At 45.1% G+C, this 14076-nt stretch overlaps 1 protein-coding gene across 1 annotated transcript in view; it reads left to right on the forward strand.

The window, feature by feature from the left end:
- Positions 1-2482: 2482 nt before the first annotated feature.
- CASQ2 (calsequestrin 2) overlaps positions 2483-14076 on the forward strand; it is a 41568-nt gene continuing 29974 nt past the window's right edge. The window contains exon 1 of the mRNA XM_075197530.1: positions 2483-2791. Coding sequence (XP_075053631.1) covers positions 2558-2791 — 234 coding nt within the window. The 5' untranslated portion in view covers positions 2483-2557. The remainder of the gene's footprint in view (positions 2792-14076) is intronic.

Consider the following 14076-nt stretch of genomic DNA (forward strand, 5'->3'; position numbering starts at 1 on the left):
AACTCTGTTGTTCCTCAATGGCCTCCAATGCATGTATGTACTTTATGTCATTTTATAATTTTGTACGTTCCTTATGCCTACGTATGGTCCTGCAGAAGCCTTGTGGTGCCTTATAAATAAAAGATAATAATAATTTTACACTTCTACATATATACATTACAGTGGGCATCACATATATGTGGATGAAGGGGACTGTGCCGCATCTCAATAAACTGATGATCATTTCTGCATGGTCCACACAATTAGGTGCATCGGCGCCAGTTATGTACTCTGTCCAACTCCTCGCCACCATCTCTCTCCCCAAATGCAGGTGTCTCGGGAAGAACCATTGCGCACTGCGGATCCAAAGGTGGTTCCAACTGCGAAGAACCCATTGTTAACCGCTACCCTTCCAGGGCAGTGTTATCCCTTACCCCTCTGGGGCAGTGTTATCCCTTACCCCTCTGGGGCAGTGTTATCCCTTACCCCTCTGGGGCAGTGTTATCCCTTACCCCTCCGGGGCAGTGTTATCCCTTACCCCTCCGGGGCAGTGTTATCCCTTACCCCTCCGGGGCAGTGTTATCCCTTACCCCTCCGGGGCAGTGTTATCCCTTACCCCTCTGGGGCAGTGTTATCCCTTACCCCTCCGGGGCAGTGTTATCCCTTACCCTTCCAGGGCAGTGTTATCCCTTACCCCTCTGGGGCAGTGTTATCCCTTACCCCTCCGGGGCAGTGTTATCCCTTACCCTTCCAGGGCAGTGTTATCCCTTACCCCTCCAGGGCAGTGTTATCCCTTACCCCTCTGGGGCAGTGTTATCCCTTACCCTTCCAGGGCAGTGTTATCCCTTACCCCTCCGGGGCTGTGTTATCCCTTACCCCTCTGGGGCAGTGTTATCCCTTACCCCTCTGGGGCAGTGTTATCCCTTACCCCTCCGGGGCAGTGTTATCCCTTACCCCTCCGGGGCAGTGTTATCCCTTACCCCTCCGGGGCAGTGTTATCCCTTACCCCTCCGGGGCAGTGTTATCCCTTACCCCTCCGGGGCAGTGTTATCCCTTACCCCTCCGGGGCAGTGTTATCCCTTACCCCTCCGGGGCAGTGTTATCCCTTACCCCTCCGGGGCAGTGTTATCCCTTACCCCTCTGGGGCAGTGTTATCCCTTACCCCTCCGGGGCAGTGTTATCCCTTACCCTTCCAGGGCAGTGTTATCCCTTACCCCTCTGGGGCAGTGTTATCCCTTACCCTTCTGGGGCAGTGTTATCCCTTACCCCTCCGGGGCAGTGTTATCCCTTACCCCTCTGGGGCAGTGTTATCCCTTACCCTTCTGGGGCAGTGTTATCCCTTACCCCTCCGGGGCAGTGTTATCCCTTACCCCTTCAGGGCAGTGTTATCCCTTACCCCTCCGGGGCAGTGTTATCCCTTACCCCTCCGGGGCAGCGTTCACTTATAAATAACTTATTTGTGGCTGGATCACGCAGGCATAGCTTATTGTAGATATTTATTTTTAATTAGGACTGCAGTGCACCTCTGTATATCATTACAAATGTACTTATATTTTTATTTTGGTATGTCTAGAAATGTATGGACTGCTAAGACAGTATGTCATGTTTGGGTTTTGCAACTTTCTGGAGACAGGTAATATCATGTTAATTAGATCCTTTCTTCGCTGAGTGATCAAAACATCTGTTGAGCCTGAAAGACAGGAGGAGGTAGTTATACTTGCTGGTAGACTCCCTATGTAAGTGATCACTGATGAGTGTGAATTTTGCAAGTTAAATTGTGTTCAAAGCAAAATTATAGAAATGTTATATCCTGATGGTAAACATTCAATAGTAACCTCAGACGTAGTGGTGCCGATAACAGCAATGTAAAAAGGTGTTAAACCCCTTCATTAGCAGTGGCAGTTATCCAGAAGGACGAGGTTCCAGGTGCCGCTTAGGAGTCTAGTGGTCGCATTTGGGATAAAGAATAGGGGACGGTGGCAAGACAAGACCCACTGGTTTCCAGCAACACAACAGACAGGGTGGCATAGGCGGTCCATCCACAGCAGTGTTAGTCCTTACCCCCGAGAGCAGCTCAGCTGTCACTGTGAGAAGTGGTGATAATAGATTATCCTTATTGCTGTTATGGTTTATATGGTTTCCTCCGGGTGCTCCGGTTTCCTCCCATACTCCAAAAACATACTAGTAGGTTAATTGGCTGCTATTAAATTTCCCTTAGTCTCTCTGTCTATCTGTGTATGTTGGGGAATGTAGACTGTAAGCTCCAATGGGGCAGGGACTGATGTGAGTGAGTTCTCTGTACAGCGCTGCGGAATCAGTGGCGCTATATAAATAGCTGATGATGATGATGATGATGATTGCCACAGATTGATAAATAAGCCCCTTCTCTTTCTACACAAACACAGAACCTTGTGTACACTCCCCACACGAGACTGACCCCGGCCACCTCTCCAGCTAATCCTGCCCCTTATCCTTCTATTTATAGTGCAGAAACAACTGTGTCCTAAAACCGGAGAGGGGTGTGCGTGGGGCAGCTATGTAAGGTGGGCACCGGCTGCTCTCTCTGTCAGTCTGCAGCATGCAAGCCTTCAGTCTCCTGCTCTGGGGGACCCTCCTGGCCCTGTGTGGGGCTGAGGAAGGGCTCCACTTCCCCTCCTATGATGGAAAGGACCGTGTCCTGGAGCTGGGAGACAGGAACTATCGCCAGGTGATGAAGAGATATGATGTCTTCTGTGTCCTGCTCCTGCCGAGTCCAGAGCCAGGAGATCGAACCGCGCAGAAACAGAGTCACATGACTGAGATGGTGCTGGAGGTGAGGGGGGTCCCAGGGGCCTCTATTCTAAGCCGCACAGCGTCTTAATGTTACTATAATGAGAGTATCTCAAATTACACAGTGAGAAAGAGACAGAGACTGTGAGAGAGTGAGAGGTAAACTGAGCGAGTGCGTCAGATACAGACATTGTGAGAGTCATTAGAGTGAATGTATGAATGAGCAGTGAGTGAGACTGTGAGATTGTGAGAGAAAGTCTATATATTGGTGACTCAGTGGTTAGCACTTCTGCCTCACAGCTCTGGGGTCATAAGTTCAATTCCCGACCATGGCCTTATCTGTGTGGAGTTTGTATGTTCTCCCCATGTTTGCGTGGGTTTCCTCTGAGTGCTCCGGTTTCCTCCCACACTACAAAAACATACTAGTAGGTTAACTGGCTGCTAACAAATTGACCCTAGTCTGTCTATCTGTCTGTCTGTGTGTGTATGTTATGGAATTTAGACTGTAAGCTCCAATGGGGCAGGGACTGATGTGAGTGAGTTCTCTGTACAGCGCTGCGGAATCAGTGGCGCTATATAAATAAATGGTAATGATGATGATGATGATGATGATGATTTGCAGAACGGGTCTATTCTAAAACATTTTTAAATTATAAAACATATTTATTATCTGTTCTGTACAGTGAGAAAATGTCAGATACTGAGCAGAGGGTCCAGAGGGTGCTGGATTACATATGAGGGTCTATGTTATAATATCATACATGGAGGTGGTGCAGTATTATAGCTAGGGGTCTATGTTATAATATCATACACGGAGGAGGTGCAGTATTATAGCTGGGGGTCTATGTTATAATATCATACACGGAGGTGGTGCAGTATTATAGCTGGGGGTCTATGTTATAATATCATACACGGAGGTGGTGCAGTATTATAGCTGGGGGTCTATGTTATAATATCATACACGGAGGTGGTGCAGTATTATAGCTGGGGGTCTATGTTACAATATTATACACGGAGGTGGTGCAGTATTATAGCTAGGGGTCTATGTTATAATATCATACACGGAGGTGGTGCAGTATTATAGCTGGGGGTCTATGTTATAATATCATACACGGAGGTGGTGCAGTATTATAGCTGGGGGTCTATGTTATAATATCATACACGGAGGTGGTGCAGTATTATAGCTGGGGGTCTATGTTATAATATCATACACGGAGGTGGTGCAGTATTATAGCTGGGGGTCTATGTTACAATATCATACATGGAGGTGGTGCAGTATTATAGCTGGGGGTCTATGTTATAATATCATACACGGAGGTAGTGCAGTATTATAGCTGGGGGCCTATGTTATAATATCATACACGGAGGTGGTGCAGTATTATAGCTCAGGGGCCTATGTTATAATATCATACACGGAGGTGGTACAGTATTATAGCTGGGGGTCTATGTTATAATATCATACACGGAGGTGGTGCAGTATTATAGCTGGGGGTCTATGTTATAATATCATACACGGAGGTGGTGCAGTATTATAGCTGGGGGTCTATGTTATAATATCATACACGGAGGTGGTGCAGTATTATAGCTGGGGGTCTATGTTATAATATCATACATGGAGGTAGTGCAGTATTATAGCTAGGGGCCTATGTTATAATATCATACACGGAGGTGGTACAGTATTATAGCTGGGGGTCTATGTTATAATATCATACACGGAGGTGGTGCAGTATTATAGCTGGGGGTCTATGTTATAATATCATACATGGAGGTAGTGCAGTATTATAGCTGGGGGCCTATGTTATAATATCATACACGGAGGTGGTGCAGTATTATAGCTAGGGGTCTATGTTATAATATCATACACGGAGGTGGTGCAGTATTATAGCTGGGGGTCTATGTTATAATATCATACACGGAGGTGGTGCAGTATTATAGCTGGGGGTCTATGTTATAATATCATACACGGAGGTGGTGCAGTATTATAGCTAGGGGTCTATGTTATAATATCATACACGGTAGTGGTGCAGTATTATAGCTGGGGGTCTATGTTACAATAACATACACGGAGGTGGTGCAGTATTATAGCTAGGGGTCTATGTTATAATATCATACACGGTAGTGGTGCAGTATTATAGCTGGGGGCCTATGTTATATTATCATACACGGAGGTGGTGCAGTATTATAGCTGGGGGTCTATGTTACAATATCATACACGGAGGTGGTGCAGTATTATAGCTAGGGGTCTATGTTATAATATCATACACGGTAGTGGTGCAGTATTATAGCTGGGGGCCTATGTTATAATATCATACACGGAGGTGGTGCAGTATTATAGCTGGGGGTCTATGTTACAATATCATACACGGAGGTGGTGCAGTATTATAGCTAGGGGTCTATGTTATAATATCATACACGGTAGTGGTGCAGTATTATAGCTAGGGGTCTATGTTATAATATCATACACGGAGGTGGTGCAGTATTATAGCTAGGGGTCTATGTTATAATATCATACACGGTAGTGGTGCAGTATTATAGCTGGGGGCCTATGTTATATTATCATACACGGAGGTGGTGCAGTATTATAGCTAGGGGTCTATGTTATAATATCATACACGGAGGTGGTGCAGTATTATAGCTGGGGGTCTATGTTATAATATTATACACGGAGGTAGTGCAGTATTATAGCTGGGGGTCTATGTTACAATATCATACACGGAGGAGGTGCAGTATTATAGCTGGGGGCCTATGTTATAATATCATACATGGAGGTGGTGCAGTATTATAGCTAGGGGTCTATTTTATAATATCATACACGGAGGTGGTGCAGTATTATAGCTGGGGGTCTATGTTATAATATCATACACGGAGGTGGTGCAGTATTATAGCTGGGGGCCTATGTTATAATATCATACACGGAGGTGGTGCAGTATTATAGCTAGGGGTCTATGTTATAATATCATACACGGAGGTGGTGCAGTATTATAGCTAGGGGCCTATGTTATAATATCATACACGGAGGTGGTGCAGTATTATAGCTGGGGGTCTATGTTATAATATCATACACGGAGGTGGTGCAGTATTATAGCTGGGGGTCTATGTTACAATATCATACACGGAGGTGGTGCAGTATTATAGCTCAGGGGTCTATGTTATAATATCATACACGGAGGTGGTGCAGTATTATAGCTGGGGGTCTATGTTATAATATCATACACGGAGGTATGTGGGCAGCACAGTGGCCTAGTGGTTAGCACTTGTGCTTCGCAGCACTGGGGTCATGAGTTCGATTCCCGACCATGGCCTTATCTGTGTGGAGTTTGTATGTTCTCCCTGTGTTTGCGTGGGTTTCCTCCGGGTGCTCCGGTTTCCTCCCACACTCCAAAAACATACTGGTAGGTTAATTGGCTGCTATCAAAAAAAAAAAAAAATTGACCCTAGTCTCTACCTCTCTGTCTGTATGTATCTGTATATGTATATGTCTATGTGTGTGTGTGTCTATATTAGGGAATTTAGACTGTAAGCTCCAATGGGGCAGGGACTGATGTGAATGAGTTCTCTGTACAGCGCTGCGGAATTAGTGGCGCTATATAAATAAATGATGATGATGATGATGATGATGGTGCAGTATTATAGCTGGGGGTCTATGTTATAATATCATACACGGAGGTGGTGCAGTATTATAGCTGGGGGTCTATGTTATAATATCATACACGGAGGTGGTGCAGTATTATAGCTGGGGGTCTATGTTATAATATCATACACGGAGGTGGTGCAGTATTATAGCTGGGGGTCTATGTTATAATATCATACACGGAGGTGGTGCAGTATTATAGCTGGGGGTCTATGTTACAATATCATACACGGAGGTGGTGCAGTATTATAGCTAGGGGTCTATGTTATAATATCATACACGGAGGTGGTGCAGTATTATAGCTGGGGGTCTATGTTATAATATCATACACGGAGGTGGTGCAGTATTATAGCTGGGGGTCTATGTTATAATATCATACACGGAGGTGGTGCAGTATTATAGCTGGGGGTCTATGTTACAATATTATACACGGAGGTGGTGCAGTATTATAGCTAGGGGTCTATGTTATAATATCATACACGGAGGTGGTGCAGTATTATAGCTGGGGGTCTATGTTATAATATCATACACGGAGGTGGTGCAGTATTATAGCTGGGGGTCTATGTTATAATATCATACACGGAGGTGGTGCAGTATTATAGCTGGGGGTCTATGTTATAATATCATACACGGAGGTGGTGCAGTATTATAGCTGGGGGTCTATGTTATAATATCATACACGGAGGTGGTGCAGTATTATAGCTGGGGGTCTATGTTACAATATCATACACGGAGGTGGTGCAGTATTATAGCTGGGGGTCTATGTTACAATATCATACACGGAGGTGGTGCAGTATTATAGCTGGGGGTCTATGTTACAATATCATACACGGAGGTGGTGCAGTATTATAGCTGGGGGTCTATGTTATAATATCATACACGGAGGTGGTGCAGTATTATAGCTGGGGGTCTATGTTATAATATCATACACGGAGGTGGTGCAGTATTATAGCTGGGGGTCTATGTTATAATATCATACACGGAGGTGGTGCAGTATTATAGCTAGGGGTCTATGTTATAATATCATACACGGAGGTGGTGCAGTATTATAGCTGGGGGTCTATGTTATAATATCATACACGGAGGTGGTGCAGTATTATAGCTGGGGGTCTATGTTATAATATCATACACGGAGGTGGTGCAGTATTATAGCTGGGGGTCTATGTTACAATATCATACACGGAGGTGGTGCAGTATTATAGCTAGGGGTCTATGTTATAATATCATACACGGAGGTGGTGCAGTATTATAGCTGGGGGTCTATGTTATAATATCATACACGGAGGTGGTGCAGTATTATAGCTAGGGGTCTATGTTACAATATCATACACGGAGGTGGTGCAGTATTATAGCTGGGGGTCTATGTTATAATATCATACACGGAGGTGGTGCAGTATTATAGCTAGGGGCCTATGTTATAATATCATACACGGAGGTGGTGCAGTATTATAGCTGGGGGTCTATGTTATAATATCATACATGGAGGTGGTGCAGTATTATAGCTGGGGGGCTATGTTATAATATCATACACGGAGGTGGTGCAGTATTATAGCTGGGGGTCTATGTTATAATATCATACACGGAGGTGCTGCAGTATTATAGCTGGGGGTCTATTTAGTAATATTACATGAATGGCTCTATGGAACAAACTAACAGTGGGGGGGATGATGGTGAAACATGACAGGTATGGTGGTCTTTATGGTGCAGTATTATATATTTTATTCAGGTGCTACCAGCACTCTATTATAAGCTCTTATCACCTGCAGATTACTTTTACCACTCACTTGAACCTTCTGCTACTGTCTCTATATACATTGCACCGTCTTTCTTGTTTCCCTCTGTGCTTTTCATCCCTGTCTTTATATCATGGGGTGAGACCAGCAGAATATGGTATTTAGAGTTGAGTAAGTTGCTCCTGCACCTGGAGGGAGGGGGATGGCGGGAGGCTGATGCAGGGTGAGGTGCACATACAAAGGAATAAGCCGCATAGAACGTCTGATTACTGGCCAGTCGTCAGTCGTGGTGACCGGCATATCTCGTGTGTGACTCACAGTGACCGCAACTTACACAACATACGTTCAATGGAAAGTAACACGCTAAGAGCCCAATTTTGCAGCCTGTATGTTACATAGACTTTCATGCTGCAAAATGTCATTGAACTCTTAATGAGGTCCATTTCTGCCCATCTCTCGTGTCTAGGGGTATATTTACTAAACTGCAGGTTTGAAGAAGTGGAGATGTTGCCTATAGCAACCAATCAGATTCTAGATATCATTTATTTAGTGCAATCTACAAAATGTCAGCTAGAATCTGATTGGTTGCTATAGGCAACATCTCCACTGTTTCAAACCTGCAGTTTAGTAAATATACCCCTTAGTGCTATACTATCCAGATCTATAGGGGTGGTGAGATGTGTTTTCTCCTCTGTGTTCTCTTATTGCTCTCTAATACCCCATTCATACTGCACCAAAATCCCGGGGCGAGCTCAAACGACCCGGGTCTTGGTGCAGTATGAATGGTACAAGTGAAAAATCCCGGGTCTAAAAACCCGGGTCTTCAACCCGGGATTTATCGAGGGGTAATTCCCGGGTCGGACCCGGGTTGCCTGCACTATGAATGTGGTGCAACCCGGGTTTTTGCATAGGGGAGAGAGAGAGAGAGAGATAAGATATTGCTCTGTGTATAATTTATGTATTAGGCCTAAATATATTGATATGAATCCAATAAAGAGCAGATTATACCTTATAACTCCAGCTAGCGATGGATCAGGGGTCTTCCTACACGTGGCCCCTCTAGACTCTGTCCTGATTATAACGACAGGAATCAGTGATACTGTTACCAGCAGTCGGGTGGTATTTGGCTGAGGTAATACCATACACTATAATATATATATTATATACGTTACCAATGTTAGGGATTTGCTGGAGAGAAGGACACACAGGTCTGTGTCTATCTAATCACACATCGGGGAGGGATCTGCTTATTGAGTACACAGGGACTGATTTGTTGAATATAGTAGATTATTTTGGCATTTTCCACCTAAGAATTGTGCTGGAGACAACGCATCGGGGTCACATACAGAGCTCACCGCTACATTGTGACGTGTCAGGAAGACAGAAGTGTTTTATCACAACATCATTTCTTATCCTGTGACTGAGCCACTGGGTAGAGGGGAATCCTGGGGCTCAGGGGGCAGAGAATGAGCTATAAATAGGAGGAAGAATGACAGCTGGACACAGAATTAGGTTCCATCTGAGACATGTGGAACAGGATGACAGACAGTTATCTAGGAGAAAAATTAGCCAATCATAAAACTTCTTAATAGTGACCCAAAAAGAGAGGAGAAATCACTAATTGTATCAGACATAATACACGTTGTCAATGTACAAAATTAATCACTGTGACCCTCCACCCAGCTCAAGTATAGTGTACGCCCAGTGACCCTCCATCCAGCTCAAGTACAGTGTACGCCCAGTGACCCTCCACCCAGCTTAAGTATAGTGTACGCCCAGTGACCCTCCACCCAGCTCAAGTATAGTGTACGCCCAGTGACCCTCCACCCAGCTCAAGTATAGTGTACGCCCAGTGACCCTCCACCCAGCTCAAGTATAGTGTACGCCCAGTGACCCTCCATCCAGCTCAAGTATAGTGTACGCCCAGTGACCCTCCACCCAGCTCAAGTATAGTGTACGCCCAGTGACCCTCCATCCAGCTCAAGTATAGTGTACGCCCAGTGACCCTCCACCCAGCTCAAGTATAGTGTACGCCCAGTGACCCTCCACCCAGCTCAAGTATAGTGTACGCCCAGTGACCCTCCACCCAGCTCAAGTACAGTGTACGTCCAGTGACCCTCCACACAGCTCAAGTACAGTGTACGCCCAGTGACCCTCCTCCCAGCTCAAGTACAGTGTACGCCCAGTGACCCTCCACACAGCTCAAGTACAGTGTACGCCCAGTGACCCTCCTACCAGCTCAAGTATGGAGTACGTCCAGTGACCCTTCACCCAGCTCAAGTATAGTGTACGCCCAGTGACCCTCCTACCAGCTCAAGTACAGTGTACGCCCAGTGACCCTCCTACCAGCTCAAGTATGGAGTACGTCCAGTGACCCTTCACAGAGCTCAAGTATAGTGTACGCCCAGTGACCCTCCACCCAGCTCAAGTATGGAGTACGTCCAGTGACCCTCCACACAGCTCAAGTATAGTGTACGCCCAGTGACCCTCCTCCCAGCTCAAGTACAGTGTACGCCCAGTGACCCTCCTACCAGCTCAAGTATGGAGTACGTCCAGTGACCCTTCACCCAGCTCAAGTATAGTGTACGCCCAGTGACCCTCCACCCAGCTCAAGTATAGTGTACGCCCAGTGACCCTCCTACCAGCTCAAGTACAGTGTACGCCCAGTGACCCTCCTACCAGCTCAAGTATGGAGTACGTCCAGTGACCCTTCACCCAGCTCAAGTATAGTGTACGCCCAGTGACCCTCCACCCAGCTCAAGTATGGAGTACGTCCAGTGACCCTCCACACAGCTCAAGTATAGTGTACGCCCAGTGACCCTCCTACCAGCTCAAGTACAGTGTACGCCCAGTGACCCTCCACCCAGCTCAAGTATAGTGTACGCCCAGTGACCCTCCTCCCAGCTCAAGTATAGTGTACGCTCAGTGACCCTCCTTCCACCTCAGGTATAATGTACGCCCAGTGACCCTCCACCCAGCTCAAGTACAGTGTACGCCCAGTGACCCTCCTACCAGCTCAAGTATGGAGTACGTCCAGTGACCCTTCACCCAGCTCAAGTATAGTGTACGCCCAGTGACCCTCCTACCAGCTCAAGTACAGTGTACGCCCAGTGACCCTCCACACAGCTCAAGTACAGTGTACGCCCAGTGACCCTCCTACCAGCTCAAGTATGGAGTACGTCCAGTGACCCTTCACCCAGCTCAAGTATAGTGTACGCCCAGTGACCCTCCTACCAGCTCAAGTACAGTGTACGCCCAGTGACCCTCCACCCAGCTCAAGTAGAGTGTACGCCCAGTGACCCTCCTCCCAGCTCAAGTATAGTGTACGCCCAGTGACCCTCCTACCAGCTCAAGTACAGTGTACGCCCAGTGACCCTCCACCCAGCTCAAGTACAGTGTACGCCCAGTGACCCTCCTCCCACCTCAGGTATAATGTACGCCCAGTGACCCTCCACCCAGCTCAAGTACAGTGTACGCCCAGTGACCCTCCTACCAGCTCAAGTATGGAGTACGTCCAGTGACCCTCCTCCCAGCTCAAGTATAGTGTACGCCCAGTGACCCTCCTTCCACCTCAGGTATAGTGTACGCCCAGTGACCCTCCTTCCACCTCAGGTATAGTGTACGCCCAGTGACCCTCCTCCCAGCTCAAGTATAGTGTACGCAAAGTAACCCTCCTCCCAGGTCAGGTATTAAGTGTACTTGTATATGTATATAATTCTGTATATGTATGTGTATGTGTATGTATATGTCTATAGTTCTGTATATGTATATATATGTATATAATTCTGTATATGTATATGTGTATGTATATGTATGTGTATGTATATGTGTATGTCTAATGATTAGACAGAGGCAGAGGACTAATGAGCTCTTTCTGACACATTTCATTCTCTGGGAAATCTCTTTTGTGACAAACATGGGTCGCAATATCCCCCAATAACTGCTGTACACGGACTCTGACGTCCTGTCAGTCACTAGGAGTGTCAGGAGACCTCACTGGTAACTAATATATCGAGTAATCCGATCACTCTTCCTCCTGACTCTCGTCCAGGACATGTCAACGGATTGTCACCTCCTTAATCAAGGAATCTACACATCAAGGGCTGGATATGGAGACGAACATAGAACATGAGACCCCATAACTGCCCCCTCCCCTCAGTACAGGGTCCAACCACGGGATGGAGACATGAATGGACTGTACACATGGTGTACAATGCTACGTCACACACACCTTCCAGCCCCACAAGTGCAATGATCCCATAATGTTTTATCATCTGCAATCTGAGGCTACATGAACCCTTCAACAGATCTGCCAGATACATAGTGATATATTCTGCAGATTATTCGTTAATGACCTCTGTATATGTAACAGCCCCTTCCTCCTGCTCAGGGGTCTACATGTAATATCATTGTGCGGATCACTTATATCTTCTTAGTCTGGGTCTGTATGGACGGGGATGTAATGACCACCAGGGGAGACTTGGGGACCCCCTATAACCACACACTTCACACAGCTCTGACACACCATAAGATTTACTGTGAATATATTGTATATATCTTATTTAGATGTATAATTAGAGAATAAATAATAATTAAAATCAGAAATACTTTGATGAGGTTAATTTAGACTCACTATAGATATATTGATAAACTTGGATGTTATTGTATCTAGATAATGTTCACATTGTGCTATTTCCAATAGATTACAAAATTCTCTTTATTCCCAATTCACTATAAAATATCACTATGTCTAACACACACACACACACATACACACACACATACATACACAAACACACACACATATACACTCACATACACACAAACACACTCACACACACGCACACATATACACACACACATACACACACACATACACACACACATAGATACACACAAACACACACACACAAACACACTCACGCACACGCACACATATACACACACACATACACACACACATACACACACACATACACACACACGCACACATACACACACACACACAACCCCACGCACGCACACACACACACTTATATATATATATATATATATATCATATCACACTAAATTACTTTATAATAGCCTGAAAGTAATACTAAATTAAAATCATTACTTAGAATAAAAATTAATTAATATTATAACACACTTAAAACTTCACAGTTCACAGTATTGGTTCTTGCAATATCCCTCACTTCCAGGCCAGGCTGTCGTTGGTGCCCTTATAATACTGTTGGCAGCTACTTCTCACTTAGTTACATGTGCATTTTTTTTCTCCAGATATGTATTTGAATTCCATATCACTAATAATGCAGATTATATAATAAATTGATCTATAATTCAGTCTCTCAAATATGTATTTCTAATGACGCAGATGACCTATTGAATGGATCTATATCACAGTTCTAGAAATAAATATTTATATTTAAGCAGGTGTAAATCTATATCTGCCTTTCACTCTAGGTTTTTGTAATATAAGGACATGATAGTTTATCAGGTTTACTCACAAGAACCAGGGTTTGGTTATACCAGTACCGCTTCTCTCACTGTTTCTAAAAATGGGCAGACTAGATGGGCCTTGTGGTTCTTATCAGCTGTCAAATTCTATGTTTTCCCAGATGGTTGTTTTTTTCAAAATGATGTTTCTCCTGAAAGACGCTTTGACTTCATAGATAATTCTCTTTACATATATTTCTATCATCAGATGCTGATCTCCACAAATACAGTCTTTTACAAATGCATCTCTTAAAAGATCAATCTTATTAATATATCTCTATCTTCTCACAGATCTGTCTCCATTAGTGATCTCCTCACATAGGTCTGTCTCCTCCTCTCTCCAATGTAACTGAGGCACTCCCTTTTCAGTTGTGGTGCGATTGCGCAATGTCATTCCGGCCACCGGGGAGACAGACAGACAGACCAACAGAGAGACAGACAGCTAGACAGACAAACAGATGGAGAGGC

Source organism: Mixophyes fleayi, chromosome 2, assembly GCF_038048845.1.
Source record: "Mixophyes fleayi isolate aMixFle1 chromosome 2, aMixFle1.hap1, whole genome shotgun sequence".
Classification (NCBI taxonomy): domain Eukaryota; kingdom Metazoa; phylum Chordata; class Amphibia; order Anura; family Limnodynastidae; genus Mixophyes; species Mixophyes fleayi.